The sequence below is a fragment of the Cuculus canorus genome, chromosome 2, assembly GCF_017976375.1.
Source record: "Cuculus canorus isolate bCucCan1 chromosome 2, bCucCan1.pri, whole genome shotgun sequence".
Classification (NCBI taxonomy): domain Eukaryota; kingdom Metazoa; phylum Chordata; class Aves; order Cuculiformes; family Cuculidae; genus Cuculus; species Cuculus canorus.
Genome location: NC_071402.1, coordinates 92,776,637 through 92,797,978, shown reverse-complemented (window position 1 = coordinate 92,797,978; position 21,342 = coordinate 92,776,637). Strand labels below are relative to the sequence as shown.

Genomic DNA, 21,342 nt, shown 5'->3' with positions numbered 1-21,342 from the left:
GGAGAGGAATGGTTTGTTATAAGTTCAATACATATTTAGATTCTTTTTTAAAAAACTCTTATGTATGTAAGCCCTGCTAAACCCACACTCAGTTTGGTCATGGGCAGCCCAGTGCTCCAGAGACCATATCACTTCCCTGTCCTCTGATACTATTTCAAAGCAAAGCAGCTGCAAAAAACCACTGTCTTCCCCTGCCTGCCAGGCATGGATGTTCCTAACTCCCCTAAGGCATACACGGAGCCAGTGCACTGCCAGGTGTACTGCCTTGAGCTAGTCGTGTTGAATCTGACCTGTACAGTGAACTGATCTGGTAGTCACCTCAGGGGGAAAAATCCAGTGATTGTTTCATGGTACAGGGCCAGACATTACACAGCAATATTTAAGCAGCAAATAAAAAGAAGAAAAGACTGTGTTGTTAACACAGCAGAGTGGAGGTAGCAGGTTAGCATCAGAGACCTCCCCTGCAGACCTCAGTCAAGCAAAACTAGCTGTGAAATTTGGCCAGGATGCTAGGATTCCTTACAGCAAAAACTGTTACAGGATCTTTACTGAGCACTTAGACAGAAATTGTGTTGTACGCCTTGCATACTTTTCTACAGATAGAGTTAGGTAACTCTGGTATAGAACTCTTGACAGCTGAGCACAAAGCCACATCTTGTATGGACCTATGTAATTTGTCATTTTATGCCTTTGAATTGCAGTATTTGTAATTTTTTGTTAGACCTAAATAGCAGCAGCAGAGGTTAGGACATCAGCATTTCCACTATAAGCCCAGCTCTTTCTGAGGGTTAGCTAACATTTCTTTTACACCACACTTTACTGAAATTCTGCCATGCAGATGCTGTCCAAGATGTAAGGCGTTTCTTTTTCACCAGTTTTTATTTGAAGTCATTATGGTAGTTAATGGTTTAGAAAATGTCCAAAAATGTAAAATCTAAGGGGTTTTTTTCAGAGGCTGTTCTTGCATTATGTATTTCAAGAATGGCTTAACATTCCCTATCTCTTAGCCACTAATACAGACCAACCATACAGAGGCAGCATAATTGAATGTGCTACTTTGAAAGGTGTAAGCATAGCCTTCCTATGTAGACAATTCCAAAGCCACAGCGCCCACTAGGTCATCCAGGACGTTGTGCTATGGAGCACGGTAACACACAGTGTCCTGCCAGAATAGGTGAGAAATTCCTTCACAGGCAAAGGAGGAAGAGTCCCAGAGCCTGAACACAGTAGTTTAAGCCTCGATCAGTAAGTGGGGATGCTCAGCACCCCAGTGGCAGGAGCAGGATGTACACTGCTCTGGGTGGTATAACAGTCACATATTGTTGTCTGCAGTAACGGGCAGTCAATAGGAAGAAGAGACCAAGCTCTCTTAGATGTGCTGGAGAACCTGTGCTTGACAAATAGAAGATACTGTAGCACTAGCAAGCAGCCCTGTCAGAACTGGCCTGGAAGGGAAAGATGGTGCATTTGTAGCTCCTAATAGTAATTTTGCAATGTTCAACTATCTGAAATATGTGCAGACTCGTGTTACTAACATTGTATTGTTACTAACATTACATAAAGTATGAAGGTTAATAGCACTAGATTGTTCAGACCCTGTGCAGTTCCAGACAGAACATGCCAAGATCCTCAAAGGCTTATGTTTCTCCTTTTCTTTTATCCCACAGGTAATAACTCCAGTCAGGTCAGGACAAGGTTATGTTTATGAATTCCCTTCCAAATACCAGAAGGATACCTATGATATCCCCCCGGTTCGCCCTCTCCAAGGGGTAGGTACCAATAAAACTGCCAACAGCACTGACAGGGCACAAAAGGCAAGGAATTCCTAATAGAAGTTTATGAGCAAAGCAAGTTCTCTCATTTCAGAGAGAAAATATGTTTTAATTAGATTCAGTGACTTATTCACAGAGCGCAGAAGTATTTCAAAGTTGTATTTGATGTTGACTTAGATTTGGCAGCACACCAAATGCAGAAGTCCCATTTGTTTTCTGTGTTTTGATCAAAGAGTGTATCTAAAGAGAATAAACTTGCTGCCTGAGAACATTTTTTTCCCCTCACTTTGTTGTTGCATAATTGACAGTAATTCACTCAGTGAGGGTAAAATTATCGCTTAGATGAACAGCTACTATGCAGAGAATTGTTTTCATCACGTATCTACTGCACCATGTCACTGAACTTGAAATAAATCTGGGGAGCACCTTAGGATCACAGACCTCTAGAGTGGATGCTTGCAGGACATGTAACTCAACAACCCTGCATCTTGTTGTGGCTCTTTGACAGAGCAGCTCCTTTGGGGAACAGCATTGAAGCCAAATAGTACCTTACACAGATCGATACCAAATAGCTGGAACTGTTGGGAAGTCTGGGTTAAGAGACATTCAGACAGTGGCCTTGGACCATACGCAGAACCCACTGTAATGTAGGACATGCCGCCAAGTGAGACACTTGAAACATCTGGCAGCTGTACTCTGCTAGTAAGAAAGTTCGTGCAGCGCTTGATGAAGCAGATAGACAATGCTGAAGGGGCAGCCTTAGTTCCAGAGGGTATAGTGTGTACTGGTGCAAACTTATTCCTCAGTCCCTCTGATCTCTAGGTCCATAAGGGTGTGACCTGTTCTGATAACATGAAGGTACTGCTCCCCTGTTCACCACAACAAATATCTGTGACACACTGGCCTTGATTTAACTCTCAGAATGGAAATCAGACGTAACTTCATCTCTCCAGCCTGCCTTCCACATAGTTGCCCAAAGGGGAGCTAGCAAAGTGTTAGTCCTACCTGTCCAAAATATCAGGCAAATCTGAGCAGCTCTCCCATATGAAACAAAGAGCTCTGACCATCTTTAGGCTGCTTGAGAGGAAACACCTAAAGGAAGAAAACTCATCTGAGATTAGAGCTTTCCCGAAGTGATTTGTTTCTGTAATCAATTTATTCTTTCTTTAGATATATGACATTCCTCCCACATCAGTTAAGGGGCCTGCACTTCCAGTTCCAATGGGAGAAGCCAAAGCTTTAGGAGTCTATGACATACCACCCACCAAAGGGGTAAGTGTTACACTGTTCCCACAAGATTCTGTATTGTCACCTCTGACCAAAGACATGTTTAAACGAGAGTTCAGGTATAATCCTGAAGGAAAAGGAGATCCAGTACTTCAAAGAGTTCCTTAGGTTTTTAAACTATTAAAACTGATGAAGTGAAGCACTGCATCAAAATTATTAATGTTATGGTATATTAATTGATAAATAGACCTATATTATCTTTGTGGAAGCATGATCCCTTTTTGGATTTTGCTGCTTATGAGAAGTTGTATCAAGATTAACATTAAAGAGTGAGATATTGAAACTGATGCTCAGTCAAACTCAGGCTAAGTGGCTGACTCCACCAAAGTCAATGACAGATCTTCCATCCCAGCATTTTATAGGCTATATGGAAGATGTACAATATCTTGCCATTATAGTCAAAGGTTTCATGGTTTGCTTTCTGTGATTTAGGTCTATTCTACACCTCCACTTGCATGCCGAGACGATACAGGCCTGAGGGAAAATTTTCAGGATTTTTCATCTCCAATGGGCCACAGTGTAAGACCAGAAGGAGCATATGATATTCCTCCTCCCATCACCAAAACAACTGGGAAAGAAGTTAAATTTTCTCCTGAGAGCTTTTCATTGCCAGATGGAGTGCAACAGAAACAAAATGTTTATGACATCCCTATGAACCATCAAAACCATTTTCTTGGACAGCAAATTGCACCTCAAAAAGATGTTTATGATACCCCAAGGGGAATTGCATTCCCAGGACAACAGACAGGACTCAATGAAAGTCTCACTCCAGAAGGAGGAGAAGGTGTTTATGATGTGCCACCACCAGTCCTCCAAGACACTAAAGGCTTACAGGATGTGACTGATGGGATAAATAGGTTGTCTTTCTCCAGCACAGGAAGCACGAGGAGTAACATGTCCACATCTTCAACAGCATCAAAAGACTCTTCTTTCTCAGCATCAAGTGCACAGGACAAAAGACTAATCCTTGATCCAGACACTGCTATAGAGAGGCTTTATCGCCTCCAGCAAATGGTGGAGACAGCGGTCAATAATCTCATGGCCTTCGTTACAGCAGACTGGCGGTCTTATGGATATATGGAGAAACACATCAATGAAATTCACACCGCTGTGGATAAAGTAGAGCAGTCGCTGTTGGAGTACCTCCAGTTTGCAAAAGGATCAGCAGCCAATGCTTCCTGCCTGTCTGAGTTCAGCCTCCTTAACAAAATGAGGAGGGAGGTGCAAAGGCTGGAGGACTCTCACCAGATCCTTACCCAAACCAGTCATGACTTGAACAGCTACAACTGGTCTTTGAATGTTCTAGCTGTCAACAGACTGCAGAATAAGTGTGATGACCTGGATCGGTTTGTTATGGTGGCAAGGACAGTTCCGGACGATGCCAAGCAACTGACCACTACCATCAGCGTCAACGCAGAGGTGCTCTTCAAACAGGCACTGAGCAGCTCGCGTTTCAAGAACATACCAGAGAATATCACGAATACTGCTGACTATGTATATGACAATCCTCACATGCAGCATCATGGAGAAAAAGCACAGAACTGCAGTTCCTTTCCTCCGCTCCTGAGTAAAGTTCACCACCCTCACAGTGCCACCATTGAGAGCTCGGAAAAGAGCTGGATGGATGACTACGACTATGTTCACCTGCAGGTAGGTAAAGCCAACACCTTTGTCTGTGCAAGGCCAAGTAGGATTGTTGATGCTTGCGGGAAGGTAGTGTTCAGACTGTCATGCTAATACACAATCAAGAGTAATTTCACCAGGGTGATTACTTGCTTTCAAATAGTACTGTGGCATACATAATACCAACAGCCTTTTGCTTTGCCACTCTATTCTATTCTTCTTTGTACCCTTCGTGGTGCACTACCAGTGAAGAGCTAATATAAAGAAGCCTGTTATTTGACCTATGTGTTGTCATTTTGCTCAGGAGTGATTTTGATTTAACACAGGGGAAAGAAGAGTTTGAAAGGCAACAGAAGGAGCTGCTGGAAAAAGAAAATATTATCAAGCAGAGCAAAATGGAGCTAGAGCACCATCAGGTATGTTCACTCAGGTGCCATAACACATTGAAATGCAGTGTTCCTTGCAAGTAAGGAGTATGGGTCAAATAAAGCAGGAGGGGCTCTCACATCATGGCTGTGAGGTGTGCGTGAGTATCAGCACACACAGTTGGAAAGTTCCAGGTGCTAGATGCTGAAGACAGCAAGTATTAGGTCTTGGCTAAGCTGTGGCTCTAGGTTAGTTTCTTTCCAAGTGGGATTTGTCAGGCTCCACCATTAACATATTTATCAATGCAAAGGACATGGACTGGCACTATCATGCTCCAAATAGGAATCCTGGCCCTGTGCATCTGTATCAGCGATTGCTTATGCCAAAGACATCTCAAGTATTTACTGCAGAGTAGCTATGCTGAAGATCAACATCTCTGTCCTGTTCATTTCCATGTTGCCACTTAGGAATTGCATGCAAGCACAGCCACAGCTCTCAGTGTTCAGAAGACCACCTGTTGTGGCAGGAATCAGCCTTTCCCTCAAAAACAATTTCCAACCATCTCAATTTAAGAGACTAATTTATTTTTTTTATACAATGCAACATTGTGGTGGGCCCAGTGCATATGTATAGTAAAAAGCAACCTTTGTCTCCACAAGTTTACCACAGAGGAGAAGCAGACTCACAATGTCTCACAGTGGGACAGTTACAAAGTCAGCTCTTCCTGACCTGCAATCCAGTATCTCAATCACTGGACCACGCTGAATACACAAATACATGTGCCACCTGCACATATGTTCAGCGAACATCAATACCATTAACTTAAATACTGTTCTTAACATCACTTTAAATGCTAAAAAAATCAGGTCATATAAGATTGAGGGCTGTCAGTTTGCCCTCGTATTGATTCTTCAATATGTTGTTGCTGTATATTATAGCAGAAAATTGTAAACACAACATGGAAGTGGGAGTTAAAAGTTTGTCATCTCAAAATCTCACATAGATGACAGTTTTTTTAAAGATCATGTAGGAGTCATTGCAACTTGGATCTCTCTCTCTCACTTGTGATTTTGGAATATTCCAAATGAGCAACAGCCTATAAATTCAGAAAGTGTTTTGGTGTAGTTTTTTGGGTGTTTTTTTAAGTATTTTAGAAGTTTTTCTCTTCTGAACTCTGTGAATTTGCATTTATGGTAACCAAAGCACGTGATTACCCCTCATTCTCCAAAATGAAAGATCTTAGAAAACATATATACAACTTTTTATTTAGCATAAGGTCAATATAGGATACCCAGAAGTGTGCTGAGGCAGAAGGTGAAGTTGTAATACATAACAACATCTTAGAAGAACACTATTTGAAGAGGGACTTTTTATTTGCCTTTCAGATCAATCAGTTTCAACGCCTGGAGCAAGAAATCACAAAGCCAGTAGAGAACGACATCTCAAAATGGAAGCCACCCCAAGCTCTCCAGACTGCAAACAGCACCATCACCTCCCACGACAGCCAGCTGCTTTTATTCTATTCAGACCAATTCGAGACTCACTTCAACTCCCTCCTAAATGCCATCGATGCCTTTTTCAGTTGTGTCAATGCTTCTCAGCCCCCCCGAATCTTCGTGGCTCACAGCAAATTTGTCATTTTGAGTGCTCACAAACTTGTGTTCATTGGGGACATGCTCACAAGGCAAGTGACAACTCAGGACATACGCAACAAAGTGATGAACTCCAGCAACCAGTTGTGTGAACTGCTGAAGAGTGTTGTTCTGGCTACCAAGACGGCTGCCTTGCATTACCCCAACACAGCAGCCCTGCAGAAGATGGTGGACCGAGTAACAGATCTGTCTCGTCATACACAGTTGTTCAAGCTCTCGCTGGTCCAAATGGCATCTTTGTGAAACCCAGTGGAATCCAGTCTGTGAGCAGCAAAACAGAGAAGCAAGCAAACTGGAGCTATTTTTATGTAAATGTCATCATTTATTTTTTTTAGATATTTTTTATGATATATTTTAAATACATTCTTATGCATTAGAGAATATAATGAAATCAGGGATCTGGGAATATATCTGGTTCTGTATTACGTTTCTAATACGCATTTAGATATGCATACACTGCATATATGTATATGTCGCTACATTCCCTAAGACATCAATTAAGCACCTTAAAAATTATGTGTCGGGTAAGCAGTGCGTATCTTTTGTATATACTGCCTATTTCCTAGGTAGATTTGTTAACTGGATGCTGCACTCTTCTTGTTTCATTCCATCTTGATTTTGGCACATGGACTTTGTTGCGAAACCTACTTGTAGCAATCCATGAAGCAAGTGTAATGGTTCTCATAGAACTCCATTCCCTTCTTAGAAATTACTTTCTATAGGTTAAATCCATAAAATGTAACTCTCCTGTTGATGTTACTTTATGTACAGCATTTGATCGTTTTGAGTAGCATATATGCACAACTACAACAAGCAACGTATCAAGCAAGGTGTCCAGTGTTTGGGAGAAAAGCATTTTCAGGCAATATATAAGCAGGCCTTTCTAGGGAGAAAGGTGGAATCATATATATTTAATATCTTGTGGCATTCACATTTTGCTATTTCTAATAACTGTGCAACATTGGATTTCAAAACCTGGATGGATTCCCAACAATGTAAACTCATACATGTTTACCTTGTATGTCCTTGCACTGGCAATTAAATTTAACAGTCAGGCTCAAAAGCCTTATTTTTCATGGACTCAGAGTTATCCTGAGAGCATACCAGGATCCACTGGGCTTAACTTTGAGGCTGCAGATGAGCAGCGTCTCTAAACATCAGTCCTTTCCAGAGGACATACAAATAACATACAAATTGTAACTCATTTTGTATGTAATTTAACATGCAAATTGTAACTTATATGGAAAGAAAACATTTGAGGAGATATTTAAACATCTTATAGCATATACACAACCTAATGAAGAAATAGCACTTGTTTTTCTAGGTTATATTCTTGGAAATTAATTGCATCTACTGCAATTCTGACTTCCATTCAACTACTGAGCTTCTTTTTCCAAATTCTGTCGCATAGGTGATGGTCCTTCTGCACTACACTGTGGCTGATTATCACCTCCTGTTGTAATGGGGTTATTCCATCAGTAGAACGTGCAATCCCATTCATCTAAATTTTCAGTTTAGACCCTTAAAAAAAAGTTAGCAGAGTGGTAGGCTCCTTTAGAAATTTCATTTATGCTGGCTGCGCCAAAACACACAGAAGCTTATTTGTCTTCATTGCCTTTTGTGAACCCCCTAAAAATAAGTCGCAGGAGCCTGTTTGCCTGTGGTGCTTTAGACTAAAAGCCATGCTTCAGAGGGTGCAATAGCTCAGGTGAATTCCAGGTGATTCTGGCATTTTTAAAGCAGAAACACTACTGCCCTTGCATAATACAGGGTAGTCCTGTATTGATGTGTTCTGAGCATTTGCATCAGTGAGCAGGTCACTGGTAAATGCAGAGTCATCAGATGAGTAGCACCTAGAAAACAGGCACTTATGCCTAACTTATTTCTTTCCTAGTTTGTATCCAAACGTGTGCCTTACTGAAATGGGATTGGTTGTCTTAGATATCAAACCTATTTCAGCAGTATATGAAACCTTGTAGCCTTAATGTATTGTCTCAGAGTGAAGCTACCATAATGTCCCTTCCAGAGTCTGCAGAACATTCCTGGAAGAGCAGCGGGAGCCAGCACAACCTTAGTTGTCCCAGAATTGTCTCCAGGCCTTAGTTCTGGCAGAACATTCAGGAAGGGCTCTTATCCAGTTGTAACCAACAGCCAGGGCCAAAAAGCAATCTATGTGAATCTGTTTTGTACTAGTGCTGTTTGGGATTCTTTTGGATTTCCTTGTCCATTTTTTCACTGTATATTCTTAGAAAGTGAAAAAGTGTTTTGAAGCTTAGTGGTTAAGTTGATAGTTTGTGCCTTCAAAAGGAGAATCTTTACTGCGAGTCTGTACTACAGTTTGTTACCTTGTAGAGGATCATTTTAAAATTATTAAATTACTAGCTTTTTTATATAAAAAAGGCAACACTTGGTCTTATTTTTTTCTTGTTTTCAGAGTCCTCTAAGCATCTTAAAGGGAAATATTGCTGTCTACCAATACTATCAAAGCCATTCTGAAACAGGGCGTTCACTTTCCAACTTTTCACTAATCAGTGCTTATAGCACGAAGTGAGAACTTGAGGGTATAGAGGAAGGGGCAGGCGGCTTCTCTATCTGTCCAGAAGAAGCAGGTGAACCAACTCTACTACACAAGGCATCAAGTCTGAAATATAGTAAAATCACTAGGGTCTACAGTGCACTTGGGTTACATTCCTGTCCCGTTCCTGGTGTCAATTCCTGCTGCATAAGCTGCATCCTGAATTGCCTCACCACAGCACAGGCACCGGTCCTTGGGGTGAATGGGGCAGTTCTTCTCAATACTATCCCACAATAAGGCGGAATGGCAGGACACAGATGTGACTGTCCACCCATTCTTGCCTGTTCCTCCTCTCCAGCATTTGCTGTTGAAGCCGTGATCCTCACAGGAGCTGGAAGAGAACTTTGTTCAGTGCAGCCATCCTTCCTCCTCTAAACCCTAAAGCCCTCTTCTACTACATGCCATATTGAGCATTATCTAGGTTTGGATTCCATCTGAAATAGCCACATGGTTTTAAGGATCAGAGAGTCTTTCCTTGAAAGTCACTTCCCCATTTCACTATTGCCATGGCAGTGCCTTCCCTCTTATCAAACACCCTAGGGGTGCAAGGATGAGGGAAAAAGCCCGGGACTGACTATGCTGGTGCCAGTTATCAGCTGCAAATGAAAGACTTCCCTGCTGAGGAATGTAAATGCAATGAAAGCCTGGAGAGCAAAGTACCTTCTCTGGCTTGTTGTGTCCTCGCAAGAGGACAGCTGATGATGCAGGGTTGCTTCACAAGAGTGCTCCATTTTGTTCATCTGCTAAATTTCAAAAAGTCAGCTAACAACAAAGGAGGGACTGGACGACCAAAATGGTTCAGAATAGAAACCAAGAGCCTCTTTGCTCTCCTCCCTGAGCCACAGTGATCCCATATAGTTGCCAAGAAACTGCAGCTGTTTGGCAACCAAGTTGATGGCCAGTGTGAAATGACTGTCTGATGGCCAGTGGGGAAAAAAAGTCTGTCTCACACTAGTGGCAAATCCAGAACACATTCAGGTTCTTACTTCAAACATATAGTAAATATTAATTCATATTAATTATAAAAATGCTTCCTTTCTCTTCCAGCATGATGAGCAACGGAGAAAGTGGAAAGACAAAAGCCACCAGAAATTACCAGTTTCATCAGATAGTTAATCATATCCATGTTTCAGTAGATCCCCAGGATGATTTCATTGCACCCCATACTTCACAGCCCCCGGCTTCTACATCTACCCTTTCTTGCAAGCCTGGGCTGTGCAGCTTCTGTGTTTTCATTAGCTGGGCACTGCTGCAACCTTGGCAAATCCATCATCTGTTGTTCCAGCAAAGGCAGCGTGGGTGAAACCAAATTCCCATGCCATCACCTGATGCTAGATTACACGCCAGCATCTTCACATCCCCCATAACTTCTAGACCCTTGAGCTTTTGGCATTCTTGAACTTGCACATCTGGGTTGAGTTTCAGAAATGTCCCTCCCACACCTACCGCCAGTGCTCTTCTGGGTATTGCTACACTGGTAACACCTTCCCTCTGCCCAAAAGCCGAGCATCTGTAGCTGTTCTGCTCCAAATCCAGCCTTTCCCTCTTGAACCCCACTTCCAGGCTGCCTGCCTACTCCATCTTATCATGCCTCCATCACAGTCAAAAGGCTTTAGAAACTTGTAGGATTTACTTCAAAGGTAGTTCTTAACACTCCCTTGCCTCTTTCTCCTCCTGCAATGTTCATGGCATTAATCTACATTTAGACAGGAACATTTCCAGGGGGAGAAAAAAAAGGGACTTGCCAGTCTTTGAAAACAACACAGAGTGCTCCTCCAAACCCAGAAACATGTTTCAAAAGCAACATATACACGTGTTTCTTAAATCAACTCAGACGTTTTTATGTCTGAAGACTTTCTATCTCAGAGACGGACTGTCCAGTTTATGTGGATTTTTCTAAAAGCTTTATTATTTTTTCACTATTTGCACCCAAATTCCACCTAGGACAGCAGCTTTCTCTGTCTGAGGAGCCCAGGATATAGCTGTGTGGGTTTCCAGCATTGCAGCTAGTCTGTATTTATATCTAGTGCTACAAAGCCCTTCCAGAAGTTCTTCTGACTCAAAGAGGTTGTTGAATGCAAGCTTGAGAGTACCCAGACAAAGCGAATGCCAGCAGGAGGAATATCTAATCCAGCCTTACCATAAACCTGCTGACTTCAGAGAGAGCAGGAGTGACAGGACGCTTAACCTCCTAGGAGCTGGCGTGGTTTGCACAGACTGTCTTACTTAGTAGCTGGTACCACTTCTGTTACCCTCCAATGAACTGCCTGGAGGCAATTTTACTTTAATTACATTAGAGTTAAATTTAGAGCACAGCTCACATCAGCAGCAGATTTTGGCCATGCTGGACATGCTGCTGGCCGTTGAACTCATTTAGGAAATACAAGTACATTGTTGTCCATTCAAAAACCGAATATTTAGTCTTCAGTCCCTGCTAGTTGTGTAGGGCATGAAATAGTCAGTCAGCAGTCTGACCTTGGAGGAGACACCTCCCTGGGCAATTACTTTGTGCCTCTGAGGAGCTGCTGGGTTCAGAGCAGGGTGCTCTTCATCCCACTACCTTCCAAGTCAGTGGCTAGGACCACTCGGGGATGGCCTTCCAGAGCAAAGGACCAACATGGGCAGTTTCATGTCAAAATGTCAGGGCATGGCTGGGCATGCACACTGGTGGCTGCTGCAGAGCCTTCTCTTCAGCCTCGCAAGGTGGCAGAAAACCAGGAGCTGCCAACACTGGCAAGATGCAAGGAGACAAGAGCTCCTCCCACCTGTTGATAGACCGCTATCTTTACAGTGATGTGGTCTTGGCTCGCAGTTGTGTGGATTTCTGAGCAGGAGAAGCTGAAATGCTGCAAGGGAGAGGCAATGCTGAGCAGAACATGACTTCTCCACCTCTTCTGGGGTTTAATTTGCAGTAGTAACAACCTCACAGCAGTTTCTGCTTCAATTCTGCCTTTTCAGCAGACAGCATTGGGCTAGACTCAACCCAGAATGGATATGCAGTTTGTTTTCTTCCCTCTGCACCTCTTCAGGTTTACCTTCTGCCCCTGCAGCTCCAAAGGCAAGACCATCAAGTCAATGTCCCTTATAGTGATCCACCTTGTTGCTATTAACCTCTCCATCTCCATGAGTCCTCTGAGTCCCTGCACCAAGGGTGAAGCCCAGCACCTGGGAACACTGCTGCGGCTGCAATGAACTCCACACATGCATTGCCTCCTTGACAGGGGTTTCTATTTCTTTGCTGAACACAAATACACATAACACCTTTTCTCTGTACAAGCAACAACTCGACACATCAGGCTGACTATGGCAAAAACAGAATGGGAGAGAACAAATATTTGGTCTACAGGCGAGATACGAAGCTATTCTCATTTGCAACACACTGCTTCTGCTTTGCAGCACAAGCAGCTGCATCCACCTCTGCATGCAGCAAGCGCACAGGTTACAGACACCATAAGCCCAAACAAAAATCATGATTCCCTGGTTCCACACACGCTCACACCCATGGGTTGTCAGGTTCTGTCAGCCAAGTGAGGGCTGTAAAACTCTTGCCACTGGGTGAGGATGTTGTCCCCTGAGATTAGGGGCATTTCTTTTCTCCTTCCTTGCAATTTTTCTTAATTACAGGAAAAATTATCAGAGCTCTTTGCTTGATGCAAAGCTGCAGGAAACCAAATCCAAGAGGCCATATGTTGCTTCCTAATCAGCTGGCTTTGTCTTGCTCAACACTACAGCCAAGGCTACCCAAACCATTGCCGGCCAGGAAGGCACAACAACAATGCCCCAGAAGCTTCTGCTATTTACACAAAGGCAGACTTAAGCTTGGTTAAATGAAGGTTATAGTGAAGGACAAGCAGAAAAACCTGCAAGAGGAGAGCAGAGGGGAAGGATGAAAGCAAAAAGACTGTTCTGGCTTAGATTGCCTTGCAGAAAGGAATAATGATATATCTTAAAGCTTTTGGGGCAGGTAGAAAGCCCCAGGGCATTTCCCTGTGCCGTGATTCAAGTCTGCCTTTATTCCCAATTGAGCTCAAAGGCAAAAAGCCATAAGGGTGAGTGGCCATGAACACACAAAAGAAAAAATTACTTTTACTGTTTTTTTCACCCTGTGCTTTGTTTTAATGAAGGATGGTAGGAGCTGCCCACTCAAAAGGCTTTCATCTCAGGAGGTGATATGAGCTGTAGACAGGTACCTGTAATTAACTTGCATTCCAGGAGAGAAGTTACCTTATTTGGTTTTTCTTTATACTGCATTTCAAACAGAAATTATTTTTTGATAAATGAGAATGAGCATGTGCATTCTGCAGTGCTTAACTTGAAGTTATTTTCAGGCCTCACAGCTCAAGACATGGCTTTCGGTTGTGTTTTTTGATTTTGCTGAAGGCACAGAGGTAACACATGTGAGAAAGACCTTCCTTTCTTCTTTATAGGGATGGTGACGCTCAGAAATGCCCCAATTTGCCTTAGCCTACCTCTACTCCCAGTGCAAGACATCACAAACATAATTCATCTCACCTATCTGAAGGCATTTGCATGTGAGATATTATCAGTGTCCCCTTAAAACTGAATAGAAAAATAGGCTCAGTAAAGACCAGTCCACGTGATTAAACCTACTTTAGGATGAGATAAACCCTCTCCAGGCTTCACTGATTAAATCTCCTTAGGTCTGAAAGAGCAACTAAGACAAGTACCTACCATGACCATGTCGTGGGCTCCCAAGCTTTGAGCATGATCATTCCTGCCCACAGATCCTACATCTGCCTCCTGAAATGACTGATGCTGCACACGTAGTTCAGGTCACAAACTGAACACCAAAATACCACAGAAACTCATGGGCTTCCCCTGGCCCATTAAGGCTGAAGGTGGTATTGGTTTCATCAAAACGTTGGTCTCAAGCGTTCAGCAACTCAGAGCAGTCCTGAAGCCTGAGTCTGAAAATGTTACAACTCACATCTGAGCTGAACCTCGGCAGTTCTGACACCTCCTCTGTGCTCAGGCAGCCTGGACCAGGCTTTGGGGTCAGACCTGGTCCTAAAGTCCCATTGACCAAAATGTGGTCTGTGGTAGATAGGGGAAAAGCTGCACACACTAGTAGCTCACACCTCTGTGCCTCCACACTGCCAGCTCTGGGCTAATGGTAACACAGAGTCCAAGTGGTTACAGAGGGCTTGCTTAGGAACTCACAACTCCTAGCCTACAGGCGCTCCCAGGATGAGTTGCTTTTCTTCACATCAGGATGGAGAAAAGGAATATCAGTGTTTGGACAGGAGAATAATGTTCACAGGGACTGTGTTTAGGTGATGCTTAGCTCCCCTTCAATAAGCAATCCTGTGTATATCCCTGCCTTACTGGAGAAGTGTTAGTACACAGACATTTCCAGGGAAAACGTGCCAGATCTGGAGCTAAGTAGTCATATATCTGGCACAGGTGTCCTTTGACACAGGAAGGGCTGAATTGCCAAAGAAGGCTCAAGGAGCTTCATGCCATTCAACAGCATTTCATTTTGAAGTGAGGGTTTCAAAATTGTTTTCTGACAAAGTGACTTTGCTTTCCTTTACTAGTTAGAAACATTCTGTTGAAGATCTTTTTCATTTGCTTTTTTTTACCTTTTTTGCCTGGGTTCCCCTCCACCCCACCCCTCTATATGAGGATGACACAATTACAAGCAATATGCACTCTGCACGGCATGTACGTACATCCAATTCAATGGGTTTCACCTCCACAGTGTTTACATATTTTTGTATTTCTCTTCACAGCATTAAGGAAGAAGTATCAGAGAGCTTACTCTCAATTACTTATCTAACGACATCAAGCAAAACCGCGTATCAGCAAGAAACTGCCTGTGCAATGAGCTGTAGGGGCAGCTGGCAGCACTGAAATAAACAGCCAGGTATTTGGGCATTGTGCTCATTAGCAGTTAATCAGACTGGGAAGCATCAAGATACACACAAGCAGCTCCTGTACCACAAACCACCTATGCTGCTATTGGAGGAAACAAAAGCACACACGTGGAGACCAGCATGAGGTATCAGACCTTCACCATGCAATCCAGGCTCCTAGAGTTCACTAGTTTTCCCAGCAGATGAACCTGCCTCAGGCTGTGCTAACATAGAAGGTAATCACACAGCTGATGTATTTCATACAGAATCATTATGCCTCATCAGCTGCTTATCAGAAGAGCTCTGCTACAGATAACTTCTTCTGTTTAGAGTTCCATGATAAGGCAGCAGTACAGAAGCCTGTGGCATCTCTTCCATAGCAACCCAAAAACTTTGGAGCAACCCATCCAATTCACTTCCCAAGGAACAACTTTAGCAGAAAATGCCAGCCTGTGCTTCCAGGCAAGGCAACACAGAATAAAATCTCCATTCCCTGTGAACTTTGCTCAGTCTCCCATCTCTCAGAAAAGCAATCAAGTAAGTGAAATAACAATGTTTGTACCTGAATGCATCCATGACTTTCCAGGAAGAAATTATATGACAAGCACCCAAGAGAGCAGGCTTTCCTTTCCTCAGCAATACTTCTTTTACACAGACACAAAGATGAAGGCATAAGCCTTACGCACAGAAAAGCCATCCCTGTGGCCCCATTACCAGCTATGATGCATCTATTTTTAAAGCTTATTCCATGCACACAGCAGCAAGTCCTCCAGGCCCGATTTGTCTCTAGCCCTTGCCCTTCAGGTAAAGAACACTTTTTTTAATAAAGGCCTTCTCAATGCTACCTTTTGTACAAATAAGAACTAATCAACTTTTCGCAGCTCCCTTACACAGGTGAAATCAGCTACACAGAGGGTGAGACAGTCTCACACCTGCTGACTGCAGCACAAAGCCCAGAAGCAGAGCCCAGCTCTGATCTCTGCTGGTCCTGCTTAGTATGCAGAGCACCCCAGGCTATAGGCACTAGTGGGCAAGAAAGGCAGTCATCTCCTTCTATATGCTGCACTGAAGGCTGGTTTCTTGCTGATCATTCATAGCAGTAAATACAACAGCTATTTGTAAAACACAGGTTTAGTTTTTTATTTCATTTTGGACTTTGGAAGGGGTTTTTTGTTGAGGGGTTGTGTGTGGACAACATTCCATTTGGTTTGCTCTCTGAGCATCTCTAGCTATCAGCCTGCCAACATTTAAGAAGGTAAGAACTGCAATGTTGGATCAGGCCGCGGTGCACAGAGCACCATATTCTAAAAGGGGCAGATGGGTATGTTCAGGGTAAGCTCACAAACCCGTCTCTCCCTAGTGCTCACTAGGACCAGGGATATTAAGAAACACTGCAGGTGGAAGCAATCAGTGGCAGGAAAGGGGAGAGGTGACTCAGATCTGCAGATCCCCTTGGTGAGGATTAAGGTGATTAACACACAAGGTCCGTGCACAAACTACCAACTTCAATAGCAAATTTCAATGAAACCAATAGACTCTGAGTGACAATTGATTTAAATAGAACAGACATGCTATATGTATCAACTGTCTCACAACTACATATCTATTGGGAGTTAAGGTAATCCTTGATTTACTTAATAACTTCAAGAGAAAAGAGAGAGGGAGAGAAGGATCACCAGTCCTGAATCCACTGTCAGACCTGCCAGCTGGGGAGTGTTTGGTGTAGAGTCTTCACGAGGCTTGTGCATGCCCCTATTTACAGACCCCAATCCCAGAACTTCTGGAACTTTCTTCCCCCCAGCTCCAGGAGCTGACACATCCCTTGAGGCAGAGCCTCTGCACTCACCACACAGTTGCTCAGGGCTTGTCCCTTACATGGTGGAAGTTGCCATTAGCCTCTATCTGCAGGTTCACAAACGTATCTTCATGACATCCTCTGTCAGCAGGGTGCCGGCTTTCCTTACCTACTGTATGAAATGCATTTGTTTATCTACATGTGGGACACCTCAAGAAACCTGTAGCTGCATCCACCACTGAAGTACTTGGGTTCCTAGAAAAGACTCCGTTCCTATTAAGTATCTGTTTCTTGACACAGCACCCTCAGTCTGTTGTGTCCTCTACCCACACAGAAGGTAGGTAGAGGACCTACCTACACACATCGAACCCCACCAGACCCACGTTCTCTTTCTCTCAGCACGCTTTTCACTTTTTTCTTTTTTTCCCTAAGACAGGCTCAGCTTGCTTTCCCTCACAATTACTTCTGAAGCATCCTCCACTCCTGGTTAAAGTATGGATGATAAGCACATCTCACCTAACATGAACTGAGAGGAAAGGTAGTGGAGAGGGGAGAAAATCCTGTCAGATTGTTGTTCACTGATGTGATGGGTGGATCTTGGTTAGTCAGCCTTGGAGTGGATCTGGACAATAATAAAAAACAGAAGCCCTGACTGATTTAGGACCTAAATAACATACACAGTAGGGTGGCTGCAGCCAGTCCTCCTGCTGGCTATAGGGTCAAGGCTCCTTCTTCCTGCCTGAGCCCCTGTAGAGTGGGCAGGTGGCCACAGCTGCAGTAGTCCAGCACACAGGCAAGGAACCAACAGTTTCAGTAGTGGTTCCACATCCCCAGCAGCGTTCCTGCTTCCATGGAGCCGCTTGCCACCAGGCAGAGCTGCAGTGTAAAGAGCCAATGTCACCCTAGCTGGGTGATTACAGATGGTCCAGTTTTTAATCCCAACACATTTATTTTCAGTCATGAGTTAGATGGTCTTGCCAAGCGCTAAGGATTATTAACACTAGAGCAGCAAACCTCCAGACCCAAACAGCAGACAGACTCTTCAGGCACACACCTGCAAAGCTGGGATAAGCCTTATTTTCCTGGCAAGCATACAGGCAAGCCATACCGACAAGAATTACATTTTTTAAGAAATGCGAGCAGCTCTCCAAGTGTAAATGTTAGATCTGCTAATAGAGACTCAGTTACTCCTAGTTTATAAATGAGGGGCTCAATAAAGGGAAAACAGATTCCTCCAAAGACTTGCGCAAAGTGCTCCCTCCATCTCCCTTAGCTTGATTCATCAGCAGGATAATTCAAGAAGGCTCCCACTCTGTCTATATCTTATTGCCTTTCTCAAGGATTTCAGTCTTTAATGCAAAGAAAATGTGAGGTAGGATCTCTATCCTCAAGTCTAGCATTAATAATGTGACGAACATTTTGAAGTAAGCTGATCATAAGCCTTTGTTTTTCCCTGCCTGGTAGCCATCATGATTTAGACCATCTCTGGTGAAGTGGCGTTTCACCTTGCACCTCCTCAGAAGCTTGAGGACATACAGTTGTGAATTGTTTTTGAAGAGCTCTGGACAGCAGGCAGCTGCCCTTGCAATTGGAGGGGGGGGGGGGGGGAACGGGGACGACCCAAACCACAAATCCAAAACATTTCTTTAAGCTGCTGTTTACAACATTACAGTATGTTTGTAACCCTGAGATATGAAGAAATGCTGTTGTGGTGTCTTTTGTTTTGTTTGGGTTTTTTATTTCTTTAATAAGGTGAGAGGTAAGAAAAACGGATCCCTCTTGGCACTTCTGAGACCTCCCTTCTTGGGGTAGATAATTTTTGAGGTCACTTTCCTTTACGAAGCAAAATCCAGTGTTCCTCCTGTGCTGTAGAGCAACATGCAAGCCCCCCCTGGCGGACACAGAATTCCATGTATCCTGTAGCTTTTTTGGAGTGAAGCATATGGTCAAACAATAAGCAGCCTCAGCAGCTGCAAACACCAAGAGAATTACTGAAAACAGCGACAGCCAGGTTGACCTCGACAGGCAAAGCTTGAAGGCCCGTGCCATCTAGTGGTGAAAAACCAGCCCCGGCGCTCCCTCTCTCTAACACTAAAACCCTCCAGGGTTTCAGAGTGGATCTGCACTGTGAGCAATTTGACTTGAGCAGCCAGTCCAGGGATAAACACTTTCCCCTATCCATGCCATCACTCCAGGATTCAGGATAAACATGAGCACATACCAGAAATCCAGATAAGGAAAAGCAAAATCAAGTGTGCCTTCAGCATCTAAATCCTTTGGAAAGTGCAAAAACTATGGCTGCAATAAGCATCAATAGTAATATGTAAACCTTGTGATTGTTAAAAAAACCTTGTTATTTTGGAAAATAAAGAGGTTAGCACAGACAGTCACTAGAAGACCTGCAAATCAGAGACACAAAGTGAAAATCCCAGCTCTCTGCCTTCTGCCTTAGCATGTCCCCTTGGCTGACCTGGAGGAAGGATCGGCATTTTCTCACATGGAAGCACCTGTGCTGCTTGTTTGCGAATGTGCCCCCACCTCATTGGAGCCAGAGGTTGATCGAACCCGTTCTGTTCCTGGAGAGATAAAGGTCCAGTTCTGCCAGGATCAGAAATTACAGCAGATGTGGCACCATCCAGCCACAAACCCAAGCAGGCTTCAAGCAGGGTTATCAGTGCTAGAAAATGCAATTGATAACTGCATACCTGCTATGCCTGGGCTAACTGTGCTGTCTCTTAGAGCTGCCCATTTGTGCCACCCTGAGCTGAGTCCTGCACCAAGTTCAGCCCTCTCACAACCCATTAGATCCCCAGGCAGTGTCTCCCGCTCCTTCTAGGGCATCCTCAAGGTAAGGTCTTAGTGGACTCAAAGGTAATAACTCTTCACATTCTCAAAAGCCCAAACCACTCATATTGCAAACAACTGGTGTGTGAGACTTTCACATGTTCTGTCACGGCAAGGATGCTGCCTGTTTTAATACAGAAAAGAATAACATCTGATCAGTTGGCATTGAAGGGATTATTCTTGACACAGGAACTGCTATAACTCAAAATCATCAAGTTCTCAGAAAGACAGAAGGCTCCTGAGAAGGTTCTTGAATGAGTGAGGCACTGTGCTAGGAAGTTCAAGACTGATAGCAACAAAAACGTAGCTCCAGTAGTTCAGCCTAGCATAGAACAGTAGCAAAACTTGCTTCAAGCCAGGGCTAACACTGTTTTCGAACAAATGCATTTATTGATAGGCTTTCAACTGCCCTCAAGACATTCAAATCCTCTAGCACAGAAGAAATTGAAACTATGTCCAGCAAGCTATCCTCTGCTGCAGTAGTTCCAAGGAGGTCATAGGGTACACATACCTTTTGGTTTCAAAACTGCAGTCATCGGTTGCACAGCACAGCTGTCAGCATAGAAGGCTGGAAACTTTAATACAGGCTGGAAACGAGGCACCTGAACCACACAGTGCACAGACCCAGACACAAGGGCTTCACAGGTTAGGTACCTCTCGAGCCACAGCTCCCGAATACAGGATCCACGTCTTCTTATCCTTCCAAGTAGTACAATGCCAACGTTCAGGATGAGTCCCTGTGCCAAACACAAGCAACAGGGGTGTGCAATACTTCAACAATGACCCCAACATGATCACATTATGACCCCATGCTATTCTCCCCTATCAGAGTCTCTTTGCCACCAAAGTTAAAGGAGCATTTGTGTTACTCATTTCAAGCGGCTTTTCAGCTTCCATATACAAATGCAGGAAAATAAAGCCCAAGGTGTGTTTCATCTCAGCATCTCAGTAAAAAACTCAGGATGTTAGTCTTGGTTAGAGTTCTGCTGATGAGAGGTCTCTTGCCTTTAAGTGACTTCTCCCCCAGATTTCCATAACTGCACCTCCTCTAAAAGGTGACTACACCCTAAGAGCTCTCAGACAGTAGGGCTGGTTAGCTCTTCTGCTCATTCCAGGAAGCTGCTCTGTCTTCCCACAGGTCCATCTTCTCATTCCTTTCACTTGAAGCAGTCTGACACGTCACTACATTGCTACACGTCACTGTAAGCCCTAGGCCAGATGCAAACCCTCCTCTTCCCTTTTTCAGCTTACAAAACAGTGCGAAAAAGCCTCCATTCTATACAGCTTTCACAGATAGTATTTTATTGATTATAAACACCCACAGGGATCAAAGAGACACTCAAAACATAAGAGCCTCTGATCTACACAAAGAATATAGAATACATAACATACATGTCTTGAAGGTTTATTATAAACCTCAGCATATTTTATACTGCCAACTTCAAGTCTAGTCCCACGTAAAAAAAAAAAAAATAAACTCTTCAACTATTACCTAAGCAAGACAAAACACTGTTTCACAAAGGTTGTGTATTTTAATTGTATAGCATCAAGG

General features: G+C 43.6%; 2 protein-coding genes across 9 annotated transcripts in view; one reads left to right on the top strand and one right to left on the bottom strand.

Annotated features, from left to right (window-relative positions):
- NEDD9 (neural precursor cell expressed, developmentally down-regulated 9) overlaps window positions 1–9,113 on the top strand; it is a 107,609-nt gene extending 98,496 nt beyond the window's left edge. For all 3 annotated transcript variants that reach the window (XM_054060759.1, XM_054060760.1, XM_054060758.1), the window contains 5 exons: window positions 1,668–1,769; window positions 2,943–3,044; window positions 3,492–4,709; window positions 5,009–5,098; window positions 6,434–9,113. In XM_054060759.1, the coding sequence (XP_053916734.1) occupies window positions 1,668–1,769; window positions 2,943–3,044; window positions 3,492–4,709; window positions 5,009–5,098; window positions 6,434–6,943 (2,022 nt within the window). In that variant the 3' untranslated portion in view covers window positions 6,944–9,113. The remainder of the gene's footprint in view (window positions 1–1,667; window positions 1,770–2,942; window positions 3,045–3,491; window positions 4,710–5,008; window positions 5,099–6,433) is intronic.
- The window catches only part of SMIM13 (small integral membrane protein 13), a 179,510-nt gene that overhangs the window by 145,008 nt on the left and 13,160 nt on the right, over window positions 1–21,342 (bottom strand). The window lies entirely within an intron of this gene.